Source organism: Meles meles, chromosome 7 (assembly GCF_922984935.1).
Source record: "Meles meles chromosome 7, mMelMel3.1 paternal haplotype, whole genome shotgun sequence".
In the NCBI taxonomy this organism is placed as follows: Eukaryota; Metazoa; Chordata; class Mammalia; order Carnivora; family Mustelidae; genus Meles; species Meles meles.
Window position 1 is genome coordinate 50,541,149 of NC_060072.1, and position 26,757 is coordinate 50,567,905.

The following is a 26,757-nucleotide window of genomic DNA, read 5'->3' on the forward strand; positions in this document are numbered from 1 at the left end:
TCCAGTAAAACTAAAACCAAAGGAAAGTAAAACCTCTATGTTATGCTTTGCCTGGCAAAGCTCATATTCTGGCTCCCTAATTTGTTTCTAAAGTGCAACTTCTACTTCTGGCCATGTCAGTAAAACCGTTAACCAGTGGGGGCACCTGGGTGGCTCAGTGGGTTAGAGCCTCTGACTTCGGCTCAGGTCATGATCCCCAGGGTCCTGGGATCGAGCCCCATGTCAGGCTTTCTGCTCAGCGGGGAGCCTGCTTCTTTCTCTCCCTGCCCGCCTCTCTGCCTACTTGTGATCTCTGTCAAATGAATAAAATCTTTAAAAAAAAAAAAAAAACCAAACTGTTAATCAGTGAACATTGCTTGAGAGCTCAATATACATAAAGCATAAAAGGGGAGAAAAAGCAATTGCATTTGTAAGAAAATAAATACACATGATGCAAAGAGTAGCAAGGACTCTATATCAACACCCAGCCCTATTTAACTGAAATCGTGTCTACCTTTTTCTGTGTCTAGAGTTTTTTGAAAGATGAATGGACATTGCAGCCCAGTTTGAGAAAGTCATGGCAAAATCAGTTAAGAAACATCACTTTAGCACTTCTGAACCTTCTCTTCCAGCAACTTTAGTCTTCAACAGCATCTCCTTTAATATTGATGGTTCCATCCAGTATAAAGAAAAGCCATATTTTTCTGCCTCCGAAGCCCTAGACGCTTACATTGATGATTTCTATTTAAGCTGTAAGCCACCTGATATTAATGATACAAAGGTTAACCTGGATCAGAGCCCTCTCGAATTTCTTGCTAAACTAAACAGTGGTAAGCTTTCATTATTCTCTGAGTTCAGTTTTCAATTATCTATAGAAAGCCTATGCTTTGAGAAGATCTATGATCGAAAGATTTTTTTTTCTTGGAAAATAATTATCTTAGACTTTGTGAATCTTTTTATAAGATTGCTATATAATTTTAAGTTTCCAAAACTTTTCAGCAATGGCTCCCTTCGAATTGAGAGTTAGTTATGGGAAACACACCCGAGCCTTGATTTCAGAGTGCAAAAGCTCTGGCCTTCGCTAGAAAGCCTTGTGCTCTGTGACTAAAGGTGTTACAAAGTCACTTAAATTCTACTGTTACTACTGTTATTAGTAACACCTCACAGGGTTATTATGGGAACTAAATGTACGTGAAATGCTCTTAAATTGTCATGACTGTAGTAGGGTCCTCAGTTTCTCTCTGTAGCGCAATGAACACTATAATGGAAGTAAGTGACTTGAGGTCTGGCTCCCATTCTGCTAATGAGCTGAGATGCGAGAAGTCATTTCCTCTCCCTGGGCTTCAGTTTCTTTCTCAATAAGATCAGGAGACGGAAATTTATGAGCTCTGTAATTTTAAAATTCTGTATTATGTAGATTACAGAAAAATAAAATTATTCAACTCCAGTATTTCTCATTTAAAAAGTCTTATTTGTAGAAGGCAGAAAAAAAAAATGCCACCAGGAAAGCAAAACCAGGTATGAATCTGCATTTGTGACTGACCGTGAAAACCTTGGGGATATCACCTCCTCTGATAGTAACTTCTCTTATCTGTATAAGTAGGAATAATAATATTGATACTAATAGTAAGAATGCCTGTTCCTTCACTAAACATGGGAAGCCATACATTACAAAAGTAAGGTGGCCTGTAGTGTTATTGATTTTGAATTATTATGAAAACAACATTCACCATAATATGTGCTAGGCTGGATAGGCCAAGTTAGAGTATATCAAACAGCTTTTTATTTTTTCATAAGTGAAAAAACATAAAGTGGCATGAGAATTCATGCAACTGTGGCATGCCCTACTCTAGAGAAAACAACATTTTTTTAAGTATTTTTATTTGTTTGAGAGAGAGAGAGAGAGCAAGAGAGGGAATGAGCAGGGGGGAGGGGCAGAAGGAGACGGAGAAGCAGACTTCCCGCTGAGCAGGGAGCCTAATGTGCGACTCGATCCCAGGTCTCTGAGATCATGACCTGAGCTGAAGGCAGACGTTTAACTGAGCCACCCAAGCATCCAAAAACTATAATTCTTTAACCCAAGTTATATTATAAATATTTGACATGGTTTGATCAATGGGCAAGCATGATAATGGGGATTAAGTGTGAAAGTGTGGTTCAGCTGTCTAAATTATCCATGTGATCAAACTGTAAAATATATTGTAATTTAGTCAGTAAGACTGTTGGCTTTCCTGACAAGGATTTTCATCTTTTTTTATTATTGTTATGTTCAGTTAACCACTGTATAGTTAACCACTGTATAGTACATAATTAGTTTTTGATGTCGTGTTCAGTGATTCATTAGTTAAACCAGTGCCCATCACAACACGTGCCCTCCTCAATACCCATTACCTTGTTACCCCCTCCCCCTCTCCTCTCCTTTCTAAGACCCTCAGTTTGTTTCCCGGGGTCCAGAATCTCTCATGGTTCGTCTCCCTCTCTGATTTCTCCCCCTTTGGAATTCCCTCCCTTCTCTTTGGTCCTGCATGCTATTGCTTATGTGCCACATATGAGTGAAACCATATGGTAATTGTCTTTCTCTGCTTGACTTATGTCACTTAGCATAATTCCTCCTAGTTCCATCCATGTGGGTGCAAAATTGGGTATTCATCCTTTCTGATGTCTGAGTAATAGTCCATTGTGTATATGGACCACATCATCTTTATCCATTCATCTGTTGAAGGGCATCTTGGCTCCTTCCACAGTTTGACTATTGTGGACATTCCTGCTGTGAACATTGGAGTGCAGGTGCCCCTTCTTTTCATGACATCTCTACCTTTGGGGTAAATATCAGTTTTTGAAGGTTTGTTGTAGAAAGTCTTCCTGTGTCCAGTTTTTCCCTTGGATCTAAAGGGGACACTGGACAGCAGGCCCTTGTTAATGGCTTGGAATATGACACAGGCACATGCTCTTTCCTGCCTCCTCTTGAGTTAACTCTGCCATCAACAATATTCTCGACATGTCCTTGTAAAGGGAAATAGAGGGCTTTTTTTTCCTGATTATAAAAGTAGTTCTGGCAATAAATTTTCAGAAAACACAGGAGAAAACAGAAATCAATTCTAATCTCAATGGAGAAAACTGTCGACACTTCTATATAAACTTCCCTCTTTTTTTTCAGTGCAAATACCTATGATAGAATCATACTATCCATTCTGTTCTATAATCTTGTTTCTTCACTTATCAATAAGCTGCGAATATTTTTCATGTCATTAAAATCGTTCCGTATCTTTACATTAAATGGTTTTACAGTACTTCATTGTTTCGGGACATTTTAGTTGTCACTAATATCTATTCAAAATGTTGACGAACCATGAGAGACTATGGACTCCAGGAATCAAACTGAGGGTTTTAGGGGGATGGGGAGATGGGGGGGATGGGTGAGCCCAGTGATGGGTATTACGGAGGGCACGTATTGCATGGAGCACTGGATGTTATACACAAACAATGAATCCTGGAACACTACATCAAAAACTAATGATGTACCATATGGTGACTAACATAATTTTTAAAAATTATTAAAAAATAAATTTTAAAAATTGTTGCAATTGCCACTATTGTACATACATGTTTAGGTGGCTGTCCAGTTATTTCCTTAGGATAAATTTCTAGGCATGGGGTTTCTAGATCAAACAACATGCACATTTTTAAGAGTTTGATTTATATTACTAAACTGTCTTCCAGAAAGGACACACCAATTTGATATTCTCTCCAAGGAAGTGGGAGTGCCCTTATTCTCCTATAATTTCACTCCAGGAATATTATCTTTTTACATTCTGGCCAGTCTGCTGGGTGAAAATTGGTATCTCTGTTTACTGAGCCTTTGCTTCTCCTTTTGTGAACTGCCTGGCATTGGTTTTTTTACCTGTTTTTGTTTAGTACATTTAAATCTTTACTTCCTCTAGAATTTATTTTGTTCTTAGGTACGGTTAAAGCTCAATTCGTTTTTTAAACAATTCCACTTGCCACTTTGTCATGACCTAAATTCCCATATATTTCTTGAGTCTTTGTTCCAACCACCTGTCTGCACCATTTCTGCACTATTATCACTCTATTTTAAGGACAGTAGTTTTACAGTGAATTTAATGTCTTGGCGAGGACAGAGGTTGGAGAGCTTAGGAGTCATGTCTATTCTCATTCGTTTATTCTTCCAAATGGGCTTTAAAATTACTCTAAACAATCTCCAAATGTTGGTCTTTGGATTACTTAGATGAAATTCCTAACTGCCCTCCTGGGCCCCGCGTGGTCCCCCCAGCTTGCCATCCACCCTGCAGAAGGATCTTCAGGAAGCACAGATCTACTTCCGTCATGTGTGCGCTGCAGGTTCTGTAATCACCCCCCCACCCCCCCACCCCCTGCCAACTAGACTAAAAAGAAAAGTCCCTAATATGTTCTCAAGGCTAAAGCGGTGATCTGGATCCTACTTATCAACCTAGCCTGTTTCTCTTCTCCGTTGCTACTGCGCACGTGCCCGCACCTCCCAGTGGGGTCCTTGTTCCGGCTGTCTGGAGCTGCTTCCAGCCCAGGGAGTGTACGTGTTGCCTCTCTACTTTTTCTATGTTGGTCCGGCAGTCTGGAGTGCTCTCCTCCCCACCCCCCTTTTTTCTGGTTGGCCTCAGTTTAGATGTCACTTCCCTGCCTCTTCTCACAGAGTCCAGTTTGGTTGCTCCCACTGCGCCTTCCCTCCCCACCTGTAAAGTCCCCTAGGATGCCATGTAACATTGCCTTGTAAGAATCTGCTCACCAGTTTGTCCTCCACTGGACCGACAGGGCCACCTGAGTCTCTGTATTACTTACTATTGTAATTACCCTTGTAACTTGGCACTGAGGGACACAGTCCATTCGTACTGAAGAAGGAAGTGGTGAAGGAAGCAATATGGTCCTGTTGTGTGTGTCTATGACTCTTGTTCTCATTCTAGGCTACTCATTCCATTGGCCGTGTGATTGTTATGGAAAGTGCCTTCCTTTCCATCTTTTCAAAAAATTGTTAATCTAGTTTATGATTTTCTCGCTCAGAGGGGTGATACTTAGTTCCCTTTCTCACTGGACCAACATGAGCGTGTTCTACACAATGCCAGGGCTGATAACACCAAGACCTTTACAGGATACATCCCCAAAGGGAAAGAGATGACCCATAATGTCACCACCTCTGGGGATCCTTTCACTTCTTCCCCAGATTCTCAACTGATGATTTCTTTGGGTCGACTTCTCAGAGACCCATGCCCATACTTCTTCACTTGACTGGATGCTTTTAGGCTCATCGCTCAGACTCAACCCAGATGCTACACCATTTTTGCAGAGCCCACAGCAGCTGTTGTGGCATCACGTGCGTGGAGCTTCGCACTCACCACAGGTGGCTGCCTGTGTCTGTTTTTGTGAGTTCCGTGAGGCACCAGCACTGGCTCATTATTCCTGTTTCCGGAGAGCCTGGCATGGTTAAAGGAACTGAGCTAGACTGACAACCCTCAAGAATGACTACTTCGATGTGTCTAATAAAGCTATATTTAATCTAAGATGAGGGGGAAATGTGAGTCTACCCACTGTGTGCTCCCACACGTAGCCCTCTCTGGCATATTTTAGGCATCGAGCTCAAATTTGGAGGAGCCTCTCAAAAAGTTATTGACAGTCTTTGCATTGAATTTTTTTTTCCCCCACTAACTCACTGTAACGTTCTTCTCTTCTTTTTTTGTAAGGAACTTTCTCCCCGCACTGAGGTTTTACAAAATATTTCCAGGCACTATTTTGTCTGTTTTGCCTTGAAATTCAAGTGATTTTTCTTGGTATGGAAAATGTGCTTTGGGAGAACCAGAGAGGAGATTCTCTTGAAAGATTATGGCAAAACGCTGTATGGCTTTACCTTGAAACATTAATCCCTTGAATATTCCCCTTTTCGTTTTTATGCTCGTACGTGGAGAAAATGATCCAGCAGTGCTGTTAACAGCCTATTTTGTGGATGAGAGAGTTGTTCTTCTTTCCCAATAATGAAAAATCATAACTATTGATCTGGAGGTGGACTGATCTGGAAACCGAAGTAGAGTTTCAGTGCACCTGAGACAGAAAGAATTCATGTTTATACCACGGCCCAAAGCAACTTCGAGAGACATTATCTGAGACTTCTGTACTGCCTTGGATGCCTTTGGGGCATTTTGCCATGTTTTCAATTTGTAGTTTTTCGGGTAGAGAAACAAAAAACCTGTTTGGAAGTCATCCTGTTAGTCGAAGGGTAATGAATTTATTTTTCAGTCTGTGTTTGTCTGATGTTGAAGTAATGAACAACATGCAATTATTTAGTGCCACATGTGTGCTAAGTAACATGTTCGTAATTAGGAGTGTAGGGTCATGCACAAACTCTGTTCTGAATAACCATGGTCCCTACCTTCACCGACCTCACAGTTTGCAAATAAATGTAACACCAACAGTTGTAATACAGTGTGGTGTAGTTTAATTGTTCAGATGGGAACATGCATGAGGTCTGAGAGCAAAAGTGTGTGTATTTAAAGCAGATTGGAGGCTTGGAAAAGGCTCCCAGAGAAAATGACCCTTCTGTTAAATTTTGATAGGCCAAAGTAGAAGATAGCAGACCAAAAGGAAAAAAGAAGGAGAGCTTTCTAGAGATAGGCTTGACAATGTGGAAGGGCACATCATACATTTAAGAGGTTACTCACAGTTCAGGATGGATGCAGACAAATATTTTTAAAATTCTACCTCCTTCAAGTTTGTCTCAACGTCAGTTTTAATTCTGGTAGTATAACTGCGCTTGTACTAAAGTCATTCAGCTCCTTATATGTATCATGAGAAAACAGATTTCACTCATTCTCATGTGTGGCAATTTTTAGTAGAAAAATAGCAATGAGGATATTTGATGCAGGTGTTTTCTACACCTGTACCTCTGAAATATCTCTAGTATCTTCATACTAGAAAATGCAAATTTTGTAAATGAAAGAAGAGTTTGATCGCTGTTCAAGTGGACATTTTATGCTGCATTATTTATCAGTCTTTTCTGTGGTTCTTTCTAACTCCTAGAACATTTAATCTTTTCACAGCCTACCTACCTGGAGGAGTCATTTTCCACGTACGAGCCAGTCCCTGTGGGTCTCCCTCAATCTGATCTCCACTCCTCCTACTTCCCTGTGATTGGTCCCTCGACATGGGTGTGCAACCCTACCTAGCCACCGCGCTTGCTTTGCGAGCTCATGCTTTGTGATTTCCCTAGCACCATTCCCTCCTCCTGAAATACCCCTGCTCCCCAGTACACGTACCTTCTTCATATCTGACTCGTGCTCACTCTTCAAAACCCACCTCAAACTCAGCCTCTCCCTAATCCTTTTTGGCCTGTGTTCCTGCCCCCATACCTCAGCACCTAAGTTTGCTTTACCAGTAATAAGCTGTGCTACTAGTGTAGTATAATACCAATACCCAACATTTATTAGTATGTGTGCATGTATATTTGCTGCCTATAGTAATGCCTACATTTATGAAGTTCTTGTTATCAGTCAGGAACTATTCAATGCTTTACCTGCATTATATTATTTGACTCTCAAAACCATACCATGAGATGAAATCCTCATTTTTCAACAATACTGAGACACAGAGAGGTTATAGAAGTTGCCCAAGGGCACAGAGTTGTACGTGTTGCCTCTGGATTTATACCCAGGCCTTCTCATTCCAGAGTTCCCACTCTGGGCCGACACTGCACCACACACACTTTACGTGGGCCATAAATAAAACTACAGGATATAAGGCTGAGACAAAAAAGAAAAAAGAAGAAAGAAATCCTGACTCCTCTTGGACATCATGATCTGAATTTTAAAGAAGGACCAAAATTGACAACGTTGGTTCCATGTTTTATTTTCTATGATTCCTCTTAGTAACTAATAAGCAGGAATATGACCAAAAAGATAGATGAGTCTGAGAGGAGAGAGAAGAGTCTGGCTGATTACTTCTTGACTTGTTATTTTTGCTATCTTTTTTTTTTTTTTCTGATTGTTTTTCATTATAGTTGGTGCACAATGTTATATTAGTTTGATGTACACGACGTAATGATCTAACAATTCTATACATTACCCAGTGAGATGAGTCCGTTTGCCATCTGACACCACGCATGGTTATTACAGTCTTCTTGACTACATTCCCTGTGCTGTGCATTTCATCCTGTGACTTAAAACGGGAAGTTTGTGCCTCTTAATTCCCTCCGCCTATTTGCTGTCATTTAAAAAAATTATTTTTAAGGCAGTCATAATGAAATAGTATAGCGGAAAAAGTACTGTACTTTGAGTAAGAACTAGGTTTGACTTCCAACACTTTTACTTACCCACACTGTCACCGCGGGCAAATTCTTTAATCTCTCTTTGTGTGTCTCTCTTCATATATAAAATGGGAAAAGTCATTCCTATCTAAGATGATAGATTGAGGATTCAATAAAATGGTAAATGTGAATGTACCTGAAACCGTTATGTGTCACATTCCTGGTGCCCCCAGAATAATTTATTTACCCTGGCGGGATAACATGTAAAATAGAGCATTTCTTGATGGTTTCAACATTCTTTTTTTTTTTTTTTAACTCTTTGCTCATTCTTCTCTCTCTAACTCCTCACTCCTACCTCCAGCCATAACAAAAACAAAACCAAAACACTGTATGCTTTCATGTGAACAATGACATTCTCCCCCCGAAGGGGGAAGTTGCTTTTGACGATCGTGTGTATAAGCCTGTGGCATATCTCGAAGTGGCCCTTGGACTTTGCATATGTGATGCGGAGTCTTGGTTGACAACATACAGAAGATTTTTCTTTACTGCTCACACTGTATTTGGTAGATTGTGCAGCACTTCTGGTAAAATTGTGATTTATATAGCCAACTCTTTTAGACAGTGCAGGTAATTTATTAAATCAGAATTTTGCTTGCTTTGTTATCTGTCCCAATTTTGCCCTGAAAGTTGAAGTTTTATATGCTATTTATTTATGACCTTCCATGTCTCTCTCTCCTGCATTATCATATGATAGACACTTGCACCAGGAGGTTGTATGATAGGCCTAAGCAAGACCAGGAGGGCTGTGAGATCAGTAGAGGATTCTGTGGTCTTAATGGAAAATTTGATCCCAGGATGCTCACTTACTTAGTGGAGAAAATGAAAAGTTGAGATCTTTAAACTGAATACAGTTACTTTCTTTAACTCTTTATCAATCTTTTTTAAATTAAAAAAAAAAAAAAGCGTAAGAACCTAACAAGGGAAGAGTGATAAAATTATAATCCAAAATTTTGGACCAATATGAATGAAATGTAGTTAATCTATATGACTTTGGTATTGAATATTGTCATTAATTTCATTTATGTAATTGGTTTTATTTATTTATTTGGGAGAGAGAAAGGGAGCCCAAGCAGGGGGAGGCACAGAGGGAGAGGGACAAGCAGACTCCCTGCTTAGTGGAGAGCCCAACACGGGGCCCGATCTAGGACCCCGAGATCACGACCTGAGCCGAAGTCTGATGCTCAACTGACTGAGCCACCCAGGCGCCCCTCATTTGTTTAATTGTTAATAATATTCTATAAAATAAGAGTCAGCAGAATGGATATGCATGATTTCGGGAATAGTAAGACATCCACATACCTACTACCCAGCTTAAAATACAGAATGTTGATGACCATGTGAACCCTCTGTTCTCCCCTCAAGGATGTCATTGTTCCTTTATCTTTCCAGGAGCAATACCGTCCTGTGTTTTTCAATTTATTATTAGGCTGTTTTCTTTTCTGGTTTCTGCTCTCCTCTCAGTGTCTATTCTGGCTGTTTGCAGATTCTGCTAGTACTAAAGCTGTCCCAGTTAACTCCCCTGTACTTAATCCTCTGTTGCACATATGCTCAAGTTTCTCTGGAGTGCACACCGTGCCCTGGGGTTGCTGGGTTATGAGTGTGTCCCCCTTCACGTTGGCTAGACCAGCTCTCCGCACATATACTCCTGTCAGCAGCATGTGAGTTCCCCTTTTTCCACTATTACTTAGTCGGCTTGGGCTTCCATCCCCAAGACTAGGTGACTTAAACAACAGAAATTTATCTTCTCACTGTTCTGGGGACTGTCAAGTCCAAGACCAGGGTTCAGTTTCTGGTGAGCGCTCTTTTCCTGGCTTGTAGATGGCTGCCTTCCTGCTGTGTCCTTCCTAGCAGAGAGGGAGGGAACAAGTTCTCTGGTATCTCTTCTTTTTTACAAGGGTGTAAGTTTGATAGGATCAGGACGCCACCCTGATGACCTCATTTAATTTTAATCAGCTCCTGGAAGGCCTTGTCTCCCATACAATCAGGGGGTGGGGGGAGGGTCAGAGCTTCAATGTATGAATATTAGGGGGACACAATTCCATCCATCGTAATTATAAATACTTGATATTTCCAGAAGTTTGGGGGTTTTTGTTTTGTGTTTTGTCAACTAGCGGGTATAAATTATATCTCCTTGTGGTTTCTTTTTCTATTGTGGTAAACCATATATAACCTAAAATTTACTATTCCAACCATTTTAAGTGTACAGTTCAGTGATATTAAGTACATTCTTATCGTTGTGCAGCCATCACCATAATCCATTCCCAGAACTTTTTCACCTTCTCAAAATTAAACTTCACACCCATTAAACAGTGCCTCTTTATCCTTACTTCCTGCCAGCCCCTGGCAACCACCATTGCACTTTCTATGAATTTGACTCTTCTTTGTACCTCGTATAAGTGAAACCATACAGTATTTGTCTTTTCATGCCTGGCTTATTTCACCTAACATAAATGCCTTTAAGTTTTCATCCATGTCATAGCATCTGTCAGAATTTCCTTCCTTTTAAAGTCTGAATAATATTCCATTGTAAGTATTCCATTTGTAAACAAGACACATTTTGTTTATCCACTCATTTGTCGATGGATACTTGGGTTGCTGTCACCTTTTGGCTATCGTGAATAATGCTATAATGAACCTGGATTTACAAACAAGTGTACAAATATCGATGCACTGTTTGAGTCCTGGCTTTCAATTTTTTGAGTATATATCACTGTGGTTTTTAATTTTTATTTCCCTGATTACTAAAGAGGTTGCGTATCAATCTTATTTTTATTGGTAATTATTGGCCATTATTAGCACTGTGTTTGCTTTTCTTTAAAATATACATTCATATCTTTTATCACTTTTTAATCTAATGTATAATTTGGGTTTATTTTCCTTTTTGATTTTTAGCACTTATTTGTGTATTCTGGATACTAATCTTTTGTTGCTTATATGTGTGACAATTTTCTTCTTTTGATATGTGACTCTTATTTATAATTTCTTTATGGTGGGTTTTTGTTGAATCAGAAACCCCTAATTTTAATGTAGCAGAATTTATTATTTTCTCCTCTTATGACTTATCTTACTTAAGAAGTCTTCTATCTTGAGGACATTAAGATATTTAATTTTTAAAATTCTAGTTAAAGCAAACATGGATATTTTAGGAAATAAAATGTAAACGATGGGGAAATGTTTAGTATTAAATTTTAAACTTAATTTACCAAGTGTTTATTGAGTCCAACCTTGTGACACACCCTTAGAAGCCACAGATTCTTTGCTCTCGTGGAGAAAGACAATACCAAATGAGTATACAACACAAACCAGGTCGTCATAAATGCTATGAAGAAAGACTGAAAGAAATCACTGTCATTAGGACGAGAGAACCCTCCCACCCATGTGAGCTACATGAAAAGCACAGGAAGAAGGCACAATGGCAGCCCATACCCAGGGCTTCTAGTCCTGGTTCTTTCACTCTGTAAATTGGGTGAAATTTATTTGTCAATTAAATGTACAGATCGAATCAGATAACCTGTAGGAATCCTTTCACCTTGCAAAATTCACTAGGGTTCTGAAATTCTAAAAGGTTTTTGCTTTATTCAACCTCTTTGGGAAAAATTGTTTAAAAGGAAATATGCTAAGTCTAAATTTGTCTAAAGCTAAAAGAGTGTAGTTCACTTCCAAACCTGATTGTTAACGCTGTGTCCCAGGCAGAGTAATTTTTCATCATTTCCAATAAAACCAATATGAGGTTCCAGCTGAAGCACTGTAAATGGAGAGCCATTTGTAAAGGGATTTCCCTATAATTAAGACGACTCTGCAGAGAAAGCTATAAGAGCAAGTCTTCCATGATCGGCTGCAAAACTTAAAGCACTAAAATTGTTAAATAATACTATAGACTTCAAAATTTATATGTATCTTTGGAGCTAGTCTCATAAAAGGAATGATTATTTAACAGTCTAAATTCTCGAAAATGGTTTTCATTGTGAAAAAAAAGTAACACATACTGCTATACTTTTTTATCTGTGGACATTAAAATGTAAATTTCACTCTGGAGCTTGTAGAAAATCTTTTCGTGGAATGAATGCTCAATTAAGTGTGACAGGTGATTGTGATTAATCACTTCTTATTACCAGGAATGGAAGACATGAAGCCTTTGTTGCCTCATGAAATATAACACCACGCAAAAGGAAAATGCAGAGATGGACCATTTTTGAAGGAAAACATAAACCATTTTATACCTCTTTGAAAAAGTGAATGAAAGCTTATGAATCTCATACATATGAATCTTCCCATTTATCTGAGGGTTACCTGGACTCTGATCTCTTGAACTTGAAGGTGCAGAGTTCCTTCAAGATCCTACTCTCAGGTGCAGTTACTATGTGATTTGACTGCCATTGGCAACTTCAGTTTAAGACTAACAAAGGATCAGGATAGGATGTAAAGGATAAAGGATAATAAAGATGGGGCGCCTGGGTAGCTCAGTGGGTTAAGCCTCTGCCTTCAGCTCAGGTCATGATCTCAGGGTCCTGGGGTCAAGTCCTGCATCGGGCTCTCTGCTCACCGGGTAGCCTGCTTCCTCCTCTCTGTCTCTGCCTGCCTCTCTGCCTACTTGTGATCTCTCTCTGTCAAAAAAAAAAAAAAAAAGATGAAGCTAGAGACTGCTTAAGGGTGTGGTCAGGCATCACGTAGCACAGTGGACGATGGCACGGCCTCTGGAACCCAACTTCCTCATTCAGATTCTAATGCTGTCACTTACAGCTAAGAAAATTTGTGCAACTTATTTAACTTCGGGTAATTAATACTCTTCAGTAAAAGGGGGATAGTGGTAATTTAATCTGTGTCTTTACTGATTTAAAGACAAAAGCTGTGGTCATCTTTAGGTATTCAAAAGTTACAAAACACCCATTTCCCTCTTTTTCCACTTACTCTTTTTTAATTTTTGAGATTCGAGATGAAGTCTTCACTTACATAGGGTCATCTTTTAAAATGACAGACATTCTGGGGTGCCTGGCTGGTTCAGTTGGTAGAGCGTGCGACTCTTGATCTCAGAGTCGTGAGTTCAAGCCACGTGTTGGGCATAGGGCTTACTTAAAAACAAATTACAGACATGCTCCTATCTGCTATACAAGCAGATGGATTTCTTATCCTACCTTTTACCGTCCCTTGAGCAAGTCACTTACCCATCCTGGGCTTTTCCTTTCTTGTTTGTTAAGTGGAATTGATACCAATTCATAAGGATTATAGGCTTCCCATAGACTCTGAGTGTTACATTTGATCAATTCATAATGATTCAGAGCAGGAATATGCACATTTATCTTGAACAATGGGTTTTGTTGTTGTTGTTGTTTTTAAAGATTTTATTTATTTGACAGACAGAGATCACAAGTAGGCAGAGAGGCAGGCAGAGAGAGAGGGGGAAGCAGGCTCCCCGCTGAGCAGAGAGCCCAATGCAGGACTCGATCCCAGGACCCTGAGATCATGACCTGAGCTCAAGGCAGAGGCTTAATCCACTGAGGCCCCCCAAGCGCCCCTTAAACAATGGTTTGAACCTTGGATTCAGTATGGGTTTCTAGGATTCCAGAATTCATGTACATTTGTATTTGTGTATTTGCATTTTGGGACCAGCCCTTGGCCCGTATTCAGTGTTAATACCTGTTCATTCCATTTTTGCTGTAGTTCTGTCACCTTCAGAGAGTTTGTGACAATCTTCTGCTTAGATAGAAATTTCTGCATCACTGACTCACATGGTGGGACCACCATTCTATAGCTTGTCACCAGTCTCCCATAATAATGACAAGGATAGTTTCATTCGCCCTTTTCCCTTTATACATGGAAAGTCAGATGTCTACACTGGTTGGCATTATATTAAGACAAAGAGTAAAATCTTCCGCCTAATGCTTACTAAATGGAGGAAAATGGCAACGAAAACAGTGATACACTACAAAGGTCTTTAGCATTGCTGTTATAGTGATAAAAATAAAAGTTGCATATAAGTAGTATTTGTTTTTCTTATAAGTTTTCATGTTCTATTTGAATAGCACTTTTAATATCCCTTTTATCCAAATAGTAAACAAAGCCAATGAACAAATACTTATTAAGCACCTAGAATGTACAAGATACTGTGTAGGGGGAAAATTTGAATAAAAAATAGTCCAGCTCCAAGATTTTCCTATCAAGTCCATGACCAAGGAAATAATAGCTTTTCCAATTATCTTACTATCACTAGAGTAATAGGAAATTTTACTTTCCTCGTGTGCTATTCCCAATTATTGTAATAAATGCAGCCAACGCATATAGAAATTTGATTCAGCTGGAATGTTTTCTGGCCTTTCGTCTCTATAAGGCAATCCCAATAAAATCCTAAGAATAGACATTTCTCCTTCAATTGTGACTTGACTCTAGTGGGGAACATCTTTTATGGCACTAAAAGGGTGATGAGATGCAGAAGCAGATACTGCTCTGTGATTCGTAAAATGTTACTGACCCATTCAAAAAGTCTCTGCTCCCTGCCCTCACGGGCTTTGTAGTCCCGTGATAGAACAGTAAAGTCTTGAACATATAGTCGGAAAAGATGCAGGAAGGCATCCTCTATTTTAAGACGCTTTCAGCTAATTTCTCTAAGCCTTATTTTTCTCACCTGTCAAATGAGATCCATTCTTTCACTCAAAAATATCTTTTTTGCGCAAATTGAGGACTCAAGTCCACATTTTTCTTCCTCACAAGAGTTTAAGCACTGTGAGGGCAGAGAGCAGAAGAAAACAAATCCAGGGAGGCTCTGAGCTGGTATTGGAAGATAAGGATTCTGGAATTTTCCACATCTTCTTCAGAACCTAGCAAAAAGGTCCTTGTGCATTGTAGTTGCCAAACTCAAAAGCAGAAAAGGTGCCTGAAAGCCCCAAAGCCGTGATCTATATTTGACAGAGTGACTACCAGTGCCTCAAGATTTTTCAGGGGGAAAAAATTGTCCATTTTTAAAAGTCAAAATCAAGTTTGTATTCTTCGAAACTAGGATCTTAAAGTGTTCTTTCCATATAGAATGTCAACAGGGCAATATAAAAGATGAATGGTTTAGCATGCTTTCAAATGAAGGTTCTGTGTATATTTAAATAATTCACTGCCTCATGCAGAAGGTAAACATCTCTGGATGAAAGTAGGTCTGGTGTGCAATTGTAACATGCTTTTAAGGATGGTGTCCTTCATAAACAAATTGCTTTTTATTTTTATAAAGTAGTGTGTTTTAATACATTTTTCAGAGTCAGTTTAATAATTAACTGAGTCCCTTTTCCAAATGTTTTTACATCATAGCTCTTCCAGAAATTGACTTTTATATAAAAATCACATTTGAATGTTCACTTGAGTTAAATTTAAAGCAAATATTTTGACTCAAAATTATAATTAGAGGGTTTAGCCTCATTGAAGACACAGCTCAGTAGAATCTAAGTTTATTGTTCCTAGGGAGCAGTTATGAAGTATAGAAATCTGTGTTATCATTTATTTCAGGGGTATTTTGGTGACGCCACTCTGATCGCTGTGTGACATGTTGGGCATCATGCACGTTAGATTTCCTGCCAGTTGTGTCGTTGCAACTTGTCAGTTCTGTGTACTGCAAATTTTATGAAGCATTATTGCATCTAGAACCAGGCATTTCGTGCATCTTTTCAATCTCCCAAGAATTTCTAATAATTTAAAACAAATAGTTCCATATGTGATATTTTCATTTTGGAATGGAGCCTCCTCACTTAGACCAACATCCAGCCATGCAACCAACAACTTTTGTTTCTAGGAAATGGTAAATGAGGAGAAAGAATTTAATGTTGCATGCTAATATACATACTTGCAATAAAGGATAAGTTGCTTGAATACTGTATTCTGTTTCAGAAAGCAGATTTAACATATTTTTAAAGACTCTGTTCAACAAGTGTTTGTTGAGTCCCTACTACTTGAAAGTCTTTGTGAATATAATGATGCAAAGCAGACTTAGATCCTCCCCTTTTGGAACTTAAAGTTTAATGGGGAAAAAGAATGACAAAGGTAGATCAATAGTTCTAAACTGTGATGATTTATTGTAAGAGTTTCTCAAGCTCTTGACATTTGGGGCCAGATAATTCTTTGTTGTAGGGAACTGTCCTGTATTTTGTGAGACGTTTAGAAGGATCCCTGTCCTTTATATGTCAACAGCAACCCCCGCTCCCAATAGTAACAATCAAAACTGTCTCCAGCTATTGCCAGATGTCCTCAGGAAAGGGGACCAAAATCACCCCTGGTTGAGAAGAACTCCTTTATATACAGGAGAAATACAAGGTATTTTGAGAACATGTGACAAGGAAACTGGCAAGGCTGTCTGAAAAGTGACATGGTAACATTTGTATTAGGCTCAGATGGGGAGTTAACGAGAGTATAGTGACAGAAAAGGACATGGAGAAAAGGGGAAAATGAGAAATGGAACAAGTTATTTCAGGTTTCCTTCTGAAGGCCAGTTCTCTGTACATATTAGCCATCCTGGTGAATTCTTCAAGGCCAGGCCCAGCCTTCTGCTCCTGTCTGCTCCTGTCTGCATTCACTTAGGGCTGGGGACAGAGAGGTACTCGAGGCATTTCTGTTGAAGGCATACTCTGTATCCAATCTAACAGGCACAATGGTAAGCCCTGGGAGATACAAACATGACCAAGCCATGCTCTCTGGCATTTGTGACCTCATAATCTATGAAGAGCAGAGTAAAATGAAGTCATCCTTCTGGGGAGAAGGAGAGTAAGCGTTCCCTGAAGAGGTGACATTTGAATAGGGAAGCATTGGCAGGTGCTGGGTGGGTGTGTGTTTCCCCAGCTGCTCCAGACAGAGCTGGCTGTTTCCACCTCAGTACTCCTTTTGTGGTTTGTCAGTGTTTCCATCATCGGTCTTAAGGCTTCGGGGCACAATTAGACCTAAATGCACAAATGTTGGAATTAGCACATGGATGGATGGGTAGATAGATGGATAGAGGTATCTATATGTCTATCTATGTCCATCTGTCTGTATATCTGTATATCCATCAGGAGGTGCTAATAAAGGAAGAAATAGCTGCTAAATTAGACAAAAACGTCACTTGTTCCCTATAGTAACCTACCTGATTCATCCCTCTCTGACTACTGCGAGTCCTGACACAGTCACTTTGAAACTTGTAAGACATGTGCTTGACACGTGGAAGATATTCGATAGATACTGTGGATGTTTCTTGAACAATGAGTGAATAAGCAGGTGGACCGATGGTTTCGTTTTGTTCTGCAGATAGAGGTCTGATGATTGAAGAAGAGTCAGGAAAACCAGTTAGGAGTCTGTTAGTCCAAGATCAAAGATTTGGTGGACTAGGTGATTGTGCTTAAATTTCTGGGTTGCAGTCGCCTTCCTAATACAGAAGTATAAAGTCCTAAGATTAGACACTGCTCCCTGCCACAAAGAAACCATCTGATGAAAACCAAAAGTAATACAGTGTCAGTTGTTGAGCTGTCTTGAGTGATGGCAAAGAACATCTAAGTATCCTTTATCAAAGGAAAGAGTACAGCTCTCCTAAGGCTCTGTAGGACAGATAATGGCTTAGCAGCCAGCGGCAGGTTGAGCAAGAGCCTGATCTATAAGCACCTGTGGTTAGAAAATGGGAAGGCATAGTGTGCAATGACATTTGGAGCTTAATGTCCATGCAAATGAATTACTTGGACCAGGCAGAGATGGTCAGAGAGCACACGAGCATGAATCCTGGCAAAATCGCATCCATGCCAAGTCCCTGGGTGTCCCAGCTCAGTGCTCTTCTTTTTGCCACCTGCAGAGCCACCTCCATAGAAGAAAGCAGTGCACTGTCTCATCAGGATTCTGTGCTCGTTTCCAGAACTGTGAAACATGGATTTGTGACACTGACTATACCTCTTTTTAATTGAGACAGTAGGCTTTCTCAGCTTCCCCAGCTCACAGGATAAGGGGACAGAAAGTAAACACTGGTAGAAAGAAAGGCTAAGAGAAATAAGGACAAGGCAGATTTATTAGGACAAATGTAAGCAAATGTTTTCAGTATATGAACTAGCCAGCTATTCCTAGCTTCTGCTGGCTTATGTTCAAGACATTTAAGAAATTTACTTTCGGGGCGCCTGGGTGGCTCAGTGGATTAAAGCCTCTGCCTTCGGCTCAGGTCATGATACCAGGGTCCTGGGATCGAGCCCCGCATCGGGTTCTCTGCTCCACAGGGAGCCTGCTTCCTCCTCTCTCTCTGCCTGCCTCTCTGCCTACTTGTGATCTCTGTCTGTCAAACAGATAAATAAAACCTTTAAAAAAAAAAAAAGAAATTTACTTTCAGTTTTCTTTATAGAAAACTATGTATGCACACATATTTAGTATACACATATGTCTGTATATACATGTACATGTGTATACAGTGTCCAATATATATGCTGTCTAGGGATACATTAATTTTTTTTAAAGATTTTATTTATTTATTTGGCAGAGAGAGAGATCACAAGTAGGCAGAGAGGCAGGCAGAGAGAGAGGAGGAAGCAGGCTCCCTGAGGAGCAGAGAGCCCGATGCGGGGCTCGATCCCAGGACCCTAAGATCATGACCTGAGCCGAAGGCAGCGGCTTAATCCAGTGAGCCACCCAGGCGCCCCTGGGATACATTAATTTTTTTAAAAGATTTTATTTATTTGTTTGAGAGAGAGACAGTGAGAGACAGCATGAGTGAGGAGAAGGTCAGAGAGAGACGCAGACTCCCCATGGAGCTGGGAGCCCGATGCGGGACTCAATCCCGGGACTCCAGGATCATGACCCGAGCTGAAGGCAGTCGCTTAACCAACTGAGCCACCCAGGCGCCCGGATACATTAATTTGTAACTGAACGTTTGTTTGACTCTTTTCAGCATTTGGTTTTGAAATTATACTTTTTTAAATTAACATATAATGTATTATTTGCTTCAGGGGTACAGGTCTGTGATTCATCAGGCTTACACAATTCACAGCACTCACCATAGCACAAATCCTCCCCGGTGCCCATCACCCACACCCCATCCCTCCCAGTTCCCTCCCTCCAGCAACCCTCAGTTTGTTTCTGAGATTAAGAGTCTCTTATTGTTTATCTCCCTGTCTGGTTTCATCTTGTGAAAATATACCTTCAATGTGCACTTGAGACTGGTGTGCCTGCTTGCCTGGAGTCCTCCTCCCCAGAGGTAAGGCTGGCTCCTTGTCCTCATTTGAATCTCAGCACATGTCGCCTTCACAGAGGGGCATTCCCTACCCCCATGGTGCTTGCTTCTTTCCACTCAGGACTCTTGAGTATCTGAAATTTTTAGTAGGCTTGAAATAAATATTTGTCAAATTCTATATGAAAGATACTTGCAAATCTCTCTGTGTACTCTTTATGCTATTTATATTTTTGGCAAACTTCTTATCTATATCATCCCCAACTCCTCAAATTTGATAGGTTATCTTAAAATGATTCTCTTTTAGACTTCCCATCTAAAATATATGTTTGCAAAATTTTTCCATCTCAGTGACATTTTCCATTAAACTCTAACAGTTATAAAACTACATATTGCCTCAAACTCCAAGGTTAATTCTATCATTTTGAATTTCCTCATTTTATGCATCTTGTCAGAGGGTAATTATGTTTAAAAAAATCACTAATACCAACTATGGTTTCTTTATGCAATAGTACGAATGAATGTCTTTCAATCTAAATTTGTAAATATTTTATTACTTTATAAGTCCCTTTGAAAATTAGTGTAGTAATTTTTAACATTAGAAATACTCAAAAAGAATGTCATAAGACCCACGGGTCATCAGTTCTTCTGGGAAAGTACATATGTGAATATCTGTCCATTTGCAAGTGAGATGCATGAGCCACATCAGAGAGTCAGATCAGTTTGGGCAAAACATAATGTAAGCTATCCATAATGAGAAGCTGATAGAAATAGGAAAGCTGGGATTTGAACTATATTGGTTAGCAAAAAATGAAGCTAATATAATATATGTAATTTAGAGAAGATGGCCACCCATCTGGCAGATTCATAAGAATGGCAGATCCATAAGAATAAGGTCCTGACCAGTTAACATGGGTCCTCTCCTCCTCGAGACCTTCCTGACTTGTGTGTTACACGAACAATGACATCGCAAGCTTGTCATTTACCCCAAACCCAGTTTTCTGGAAAAGCAACTGAAATGTATGATCCAAAAGCAAAATACAGTCTTGCCTTGGTTTTCATTTGCATTTGGCTTTTAAACGGGGCAAAAACCAATAATGGGTTTTCACTTTGAGCTATTTCTAAATGTTATGTTGGAAATTAGCTGCAAATGTTACATTCTCTGGAACAAGTTAAATTGGAAATGTTGTCCATGGTAAATGAAATATACCCCCAAGCATTCTTAACTATGAATGAGATCCTGAAAGAAAAATGTACTTCTCATGTAACGTTTAAAGATTTACTGCATTATATGAGAAATTTTACATGGGGAAAACCAAATAATAACCACTGTCTTTCCTTGGAAATAGATTAAAAAGAGCAAGAGGTATAAAAGTGGCTGTATGTGCTATTAACCATCAGCATAGTGCTTGCTACAGAGAATAATTCTGGTTCTTTACTCTATGTCCTTAGCATAAATGATTATTTTACATGCTTTATTTCTCTAATAGTCAGAGAATCAATAAATTTTATTTATTACTCAGATGCAAGAGATGTTTTGCAGTCTATCCAATGATAAATTTCTAATATATCCATCCTGCCCTAAGATGTTACTTTACTTCTAATTTTTTTCTCTCTTTTCAGCTTTAAGGAGATTAACTCTTAACTGTAGCTATCTATTACGTACTTTAACTTAAAGATGTAAATCACCTTGTTACATATTTTTATACTTTCCGAAATGAGATGTTTTGTTGAGTTATTCAAACCAAGGTAATGGTACTGACCTCTATGCAACTGTATTCTAGCCTTTTGAGAGAACAAACATGAGTATGAAAAGAGAAGTGATTGTAATTTATTTTCTGACAATATTACTTTTTAATATCTAAAATCATAGGATTATTTAACTTGCATGGCTTTGAACAAACCATTTTAAATGGGGAAAAACACTGGCTTGTTCAGGGTAAGAGTTACATTTCCATAGTGATAAAAATAAATTATAGAGGGGCACCTGGGTGGCTCAGTGGGTTAAAGCCTCTGCCTTTGGCTCAGGTCATGATCTCCGGGTCCTGGAATCGAGCCCCGCATCGGGCTCTCTGCTCAGCAGGGAGCCTGCTTCCCTTCCTCTCTCTCTGCCTGCCTCTCTGCCTACTTGTGATCTCTCTCTAAAAAATAAATAAATAAACAAACAAACAAACAAACAAATAAATAAATAAATTATAGATATGGTTACTGTCTGAGATTTGTGATCTAGAGGGGGAGAGAGCTAAATAGATCATAATTCTGGGGAAGAAATCCTGTGATAGACATCACATGAGGTGCCACAGGATCTCAAAGCTAGCACATCAACCTCCTGGCCAACTGGAAGCTGGTTGGAAATCAGGACAGATCATGAGACACTTCCTGGAAAAAGTGCTAACTGGGTTAAGACTTGATGGATGAATATAAGTTAGGCAGGTAAGAGGACATATGTAGAATAATCCGGAGCACAGGGAATTCAGGATTACTGAAGTTAGATGGCAAGGGTGAGATGAGGCTAAAGAAGTAGGCAGGGATCAGGTCATGAAGGAAAACCAATGCCATCCAGTTTGAGCCTTAAAGACAATTGGGAGCCAATTTGAAGTCACCCATGCATCTTTTGCTCCTTAGCCTATCACATTGTATTTCTTCAGAATTTATTTGGGAATAAATAAGTTTATTATAGGTGGCTTGCAGAGTAATCTGAGAATGCTGTTGAAAATGGTATCAGGGACTAATCAAATGGAATCACTACAGTGATTTCTTAGGTATGACATCAAAGACACAGGGATCAAAGCAAAATAGATAAGTTAGACTCCATCAAAATTAAAAACTTTCATGCATCAAAGGACACTGTCAATAGAGTGATGATAAGACAACTCACAGAGTGGAAGAAAATGTTTGCAAATTATATATTCATAAAGGATTAATATATTCCAAAATATAGAAGGAGCTCCTACAACTCAACAACAACAACAAAAATAAAAACCAACCCAATTGAGAAATGGGCAAAGAACTTGAGTAGACATTTCTCCAAAGGAGTTATAAATACGGCCTATAAGCCAAAGAAACAATACTCAACATCACTAATCATTAAGGGCATGAAATTAAAACTACAATGAGATATCACCTTTAAACCATTAGAACAGATATTATTCAAAACCAAAACCAAACAAAAAACAATGGAAAATTACAACTATCAAATATTGGCAAGGATGTGAAGGACTTGGAAGCCTTTTGCATTATTAGTGGGAATACAAAATGGTGTAGTCACTGTAGAAAATAATTTGAGTTCCTCAAAATTAAACGTAGAATTAGTATGTGATCCAGCAATTTCACTCTTAGGTATATACCCAAAAGAACTGAAAACAGAGACTTGAAAAGATACTTGCACACCAATGTTCAGAGCAGCATTATTCACAATAACCGAAAGGTGGGCAGCCCAAAAGTCCATGAACAGATGAATGGGTAAACAAAATGTGGTATATATATACAAGGAAGTATTATTCAACCTAAAAAGGAATGGAAGTATGATAATATGCTAAAACACAGGTGAACCTTGAAGACATTATGCTAAATGAAATAAACCAGACATAAAGGGACAAATATTGTGTGGTTCCACTTATCTGAGATACCTAGAATAGACAAATTCATGAAGAGAGAGAGTAGAATAGAGGTTACCAAAGGCTGAAGGCGGGGTGGAACAGGAAGGTGTTGTTTAAAGGCTGTAGACTTCCAGTTTTATAAGGGGAAAAGAGTTCAGGAGGCGGATGGTGGTTTTAGTTGTAGCACAATATGAATGTATTTAAGACCACTAAACTGTACACTTAAAAATGAGTAAGGTTAAATTTCATGTTATGTGTATTTTACCACAATATCAAAAAAAATATTGATGGAATAACTATGTCCTGCAATTTATAAAACATTTTCCCAAAGGGAAAGCTTTTCTAAACACAATAATCTCTTTGGATTTTTATTTCACTCATTATCTACTTGCTGCCTTTGGGACATTTGGCGTGTGTATATTTGAGCCAGTTAGAGATGTTCTGAGTGAATAGCCTCGTGCTCCAGCTTACAAACTTCAGAAGAACTTCTACAACCCAACTCTTGATTTCTGATGAGGAAGAAGCCCCTTACGCCACTTTCTCCAGCTGAAGAGGCAAAGAGGCTTTAGGTGGGTGGTGGCAGGAGGGGTGGGGGCAAGGAGGAGGTCAGGAGAAGACCAGAATTTTTTCAAGCCCTGGTCTGCAGCTTTGTGAAGCGCTGATTGTTGTTCTCGCTCTCAAGAATGGCACGATGTCCTCAGAGAGCAATTACCTGCAGTATGAGATCAATCATGCTGGCTCCTTAATTGTTTATTGTTCTTAGAACATCTCTAATTGTTAACATCTGTCTGATATTAAAGTAGAATGTCCAGAAGGTGAGAGCAAAGCTTTCCCAGGTTTCCAGAGCAGCCTACTCAGGAATTTGAATCAAAGGAAAATCGATTCCTTGCTCAACTCATGGTTCAAAATTATATTGGCGTTTTGGGTGCAGAGAATTGAGGATCCTGGGTGATGACAATGAATCAATGTGTCTTTGTAACTAACACTGAACCTATTTTTGAGAGTTCCCTCAGCACACCATTGGCACAGACTGTCAAAATACTGTTCGTCATGGGCAGCAACCTCATCGACCTCAGCCGCAGCAACTTCTTCCTGGACACATCGCTAAAGGCAAGGGAAGCAAGGGCAAAAATGAACTATTGGGGCTTTATCAGGATAAAAAGCTTTTGCATAGCAAAGGAAACAATCAACAAAACCAAAGACAACCGACAGAATGGGAGAAGATATTTGCAGATGACATATCAGATGAGGGGCTAGTATCCAAAATCTAGAAAGAACTTATCAAACTCAACACCCAAAGAACAAATAATCCTATCAAGAAATGGGCAGAAGACATGAACAGATATTTCTCCAAAGAAGACATCCAAAAGGCCAACAGACACATGAAAAAACATCACTCAGCATCAGGGAAATACAAATCAAAACCACAATGAGATACCACCTCACACCAGTCAGAATGGCTAAAATTAACAAGTCAGGAAACAACGGGTGTTGACAAGGATGTGGAGAAAGTGGAGAAACACCTACACTGTTGGTGGGAATGCAAACTGGTGCAGCCACTCTGGAAAACAGCATGGAGGTTCCTCAAAAAGTTGAAAATAGAGCTACCCAGTGACCCAGCAATTGCACTACTGGGGATTTACCCCAAAGATACAAATGTAGTGATCCGAAGGGCCACATGCAACCCAATGTTTATAGCAGCAATGTCCACAATAGCCAAACTATGGAAGAAGCCTAGATGTCCATCAACAGATGAATGGATAAAGAAGATGATATGTACATATATACAATGGAATACTATGCAGCTATCAAAGAAATGAAATCTTGCCATTTGCAATGACGTGGGTGGAACTAGAAGGTATTATGCTAAGCAAAATAAGTCAATCAGAGAAAGACAATTATCATGATATTGATGATATGTGGAATTTGAGAAACAAGGCAAAAGATCATGGGGGAAAAGAGGAAAAAATGAAGCAAGATGAAACTAGATAGGGAGACAAACCATAAGAAACTCTTAATCTCAGGAAACAAACTGAAGGTTGCTGGAATGGAGGGATGTGGAAGGGTTGGGGTGGCTGGGTGATAGACATTGGGGAGGGTATGCGCTATGGTGAGTGCTGTGAATTGTGTAAGACTGATGAATTCCTGAAATCATACATTATATGTTAAGAAAAATAAATAAATAAAATAAAAACGTGGAAAAAATGCCTCATTTCACAAAGGCTACTAGGGCATCATTACTCGATCTGTGGAGCACAGAGCTTAGAATTTGTGGAGTCATGAACTGAGTTTGAATCTGCCCCACTACTTTCTGTGTGTGCAAATTTGTGCAGGTAACTTAATGCCTTTGAGCTTTGGTCTCTCTGTATACTCCAGTGATGATAATACCAGCTCATCAAATGGGAGAATGGATGTAAAGTTAAAATTGTAATGTGCTTTCTAAATAAGAGTTGTTTCTATTAGTGGGTTTGTAAGAGGCAGCATATCAATCCCAAGCAATGAATTACTTTTACTCCTCCTTCAACAATCAAAACCGTATGGTAGTAAACTAGTATTTCTTAATTGCCTTCTTTTCCCTCCTCTCTACGTGGAGATCTCTCCTCAGATGTTTGCTCTTTCAATGGAGAATATAGTTATCTATTCACCTGCTTTTTGTAACCGTTTTGATAAGGCTGTTGCTTGATAATAACCCTCAAGTCTTTGTTTGTTTTTTTTTTTTAATCTCCGTTGATTTTCTTGGACAGAGCAGGTAAAGATGAAAAAGTTTAACATTTTGACCATTTTATTGTCTTTATTGATTTCACCTTCATTTATGTATTACTCTTTTATTTATTTATTTATTGTTCATTTATTACTCTTATTTGTTCATTTATTACTCTTTTGTTACTTTTATTAGTGTTCATTTATTTACTCTTATTTTTATAGCTGATACATGGTAAATGCTAGAAGCTTCCCTCTCTGTTCTTTTGAAATGGGTCTTGAGTACAAACACCGTGAGCTGCTATTTTCATCAAAAGTGCCACCAGGAAGAAAGCAAAAGATCCTTGATGTGTACTCGTGATTCAGCGAGACCAAAGCAAACCACCCAGAATGGTTCTCTCTACTTAGGTCCATTTTTTTTCCTATTCCACATTGACCCGTGAGATCTTGTGGTCCAGTACCTAGTCCCCAGTGTGTCCTTTTAAAATTGTGAGTTGTGGCCATTATGAGTTCATTTAAACATACCTTATGTAATTTTTTTGTTTGCTTTTCACAAGAGGAATAGGACTCGTACATAGTAGTACCTCTTGCCCTGTGGATCCTGAATTGTTTCTCTATTCACAGTCCTTTGAATTGAACTTGTGCATTTTAGCTTATGTTATTTTGTCTTCTATCTTGATATGGATACAGTGGGCTCTTTCTGTATTTTAATTATCCAGGCAAGACCTCAAATAACTGCAACAATAACAAACATGGAGGAAATGCCCTTTACCCTTATATCTGAATATTTTAAGTACCTTTGGTTCATACATGCCTGCACATCATTTTTAAGAGTATTAGAGTAATAGGAGTTTTAACTTTCCAGTGTTAGAAACCTGTAAAAAAAAAAAACAGATTTTTAACCTATCTCACCAAGATGATTTATGATAGCTGCATGAACATTGCATGTTTGTCCTTTAATCCAGATGTTAATGGTACTTGCCTTTTTTCAGTTGGTCCCC

At 39.1% G+C, this 26,757-nt stretch overlaps 1 protein-coding gene across 1 annotated transcript in view; it reads left to right on the forward strand.

Moving 5' to 3' along the window:
* The first annotated feature begins 526 nt into the window (after positions 1 to 526).
* The window catches only part of GRIP1 (glutamate receptor interacting protein 1), a 241,064-nt gene continuing 214,833 nt past the window's right edge, over positions 527 to 26,757 (forward strand). The window contains exon 1 of the mRNA XM_046011787.1: positions 527 to 809. Within this exon, the coding sequence (XP_045867743.1) occupies positions 527 to 809 (283 nt within the window). The remainder of the gene's footprint in view (positions 810 to 26,757) is intronic.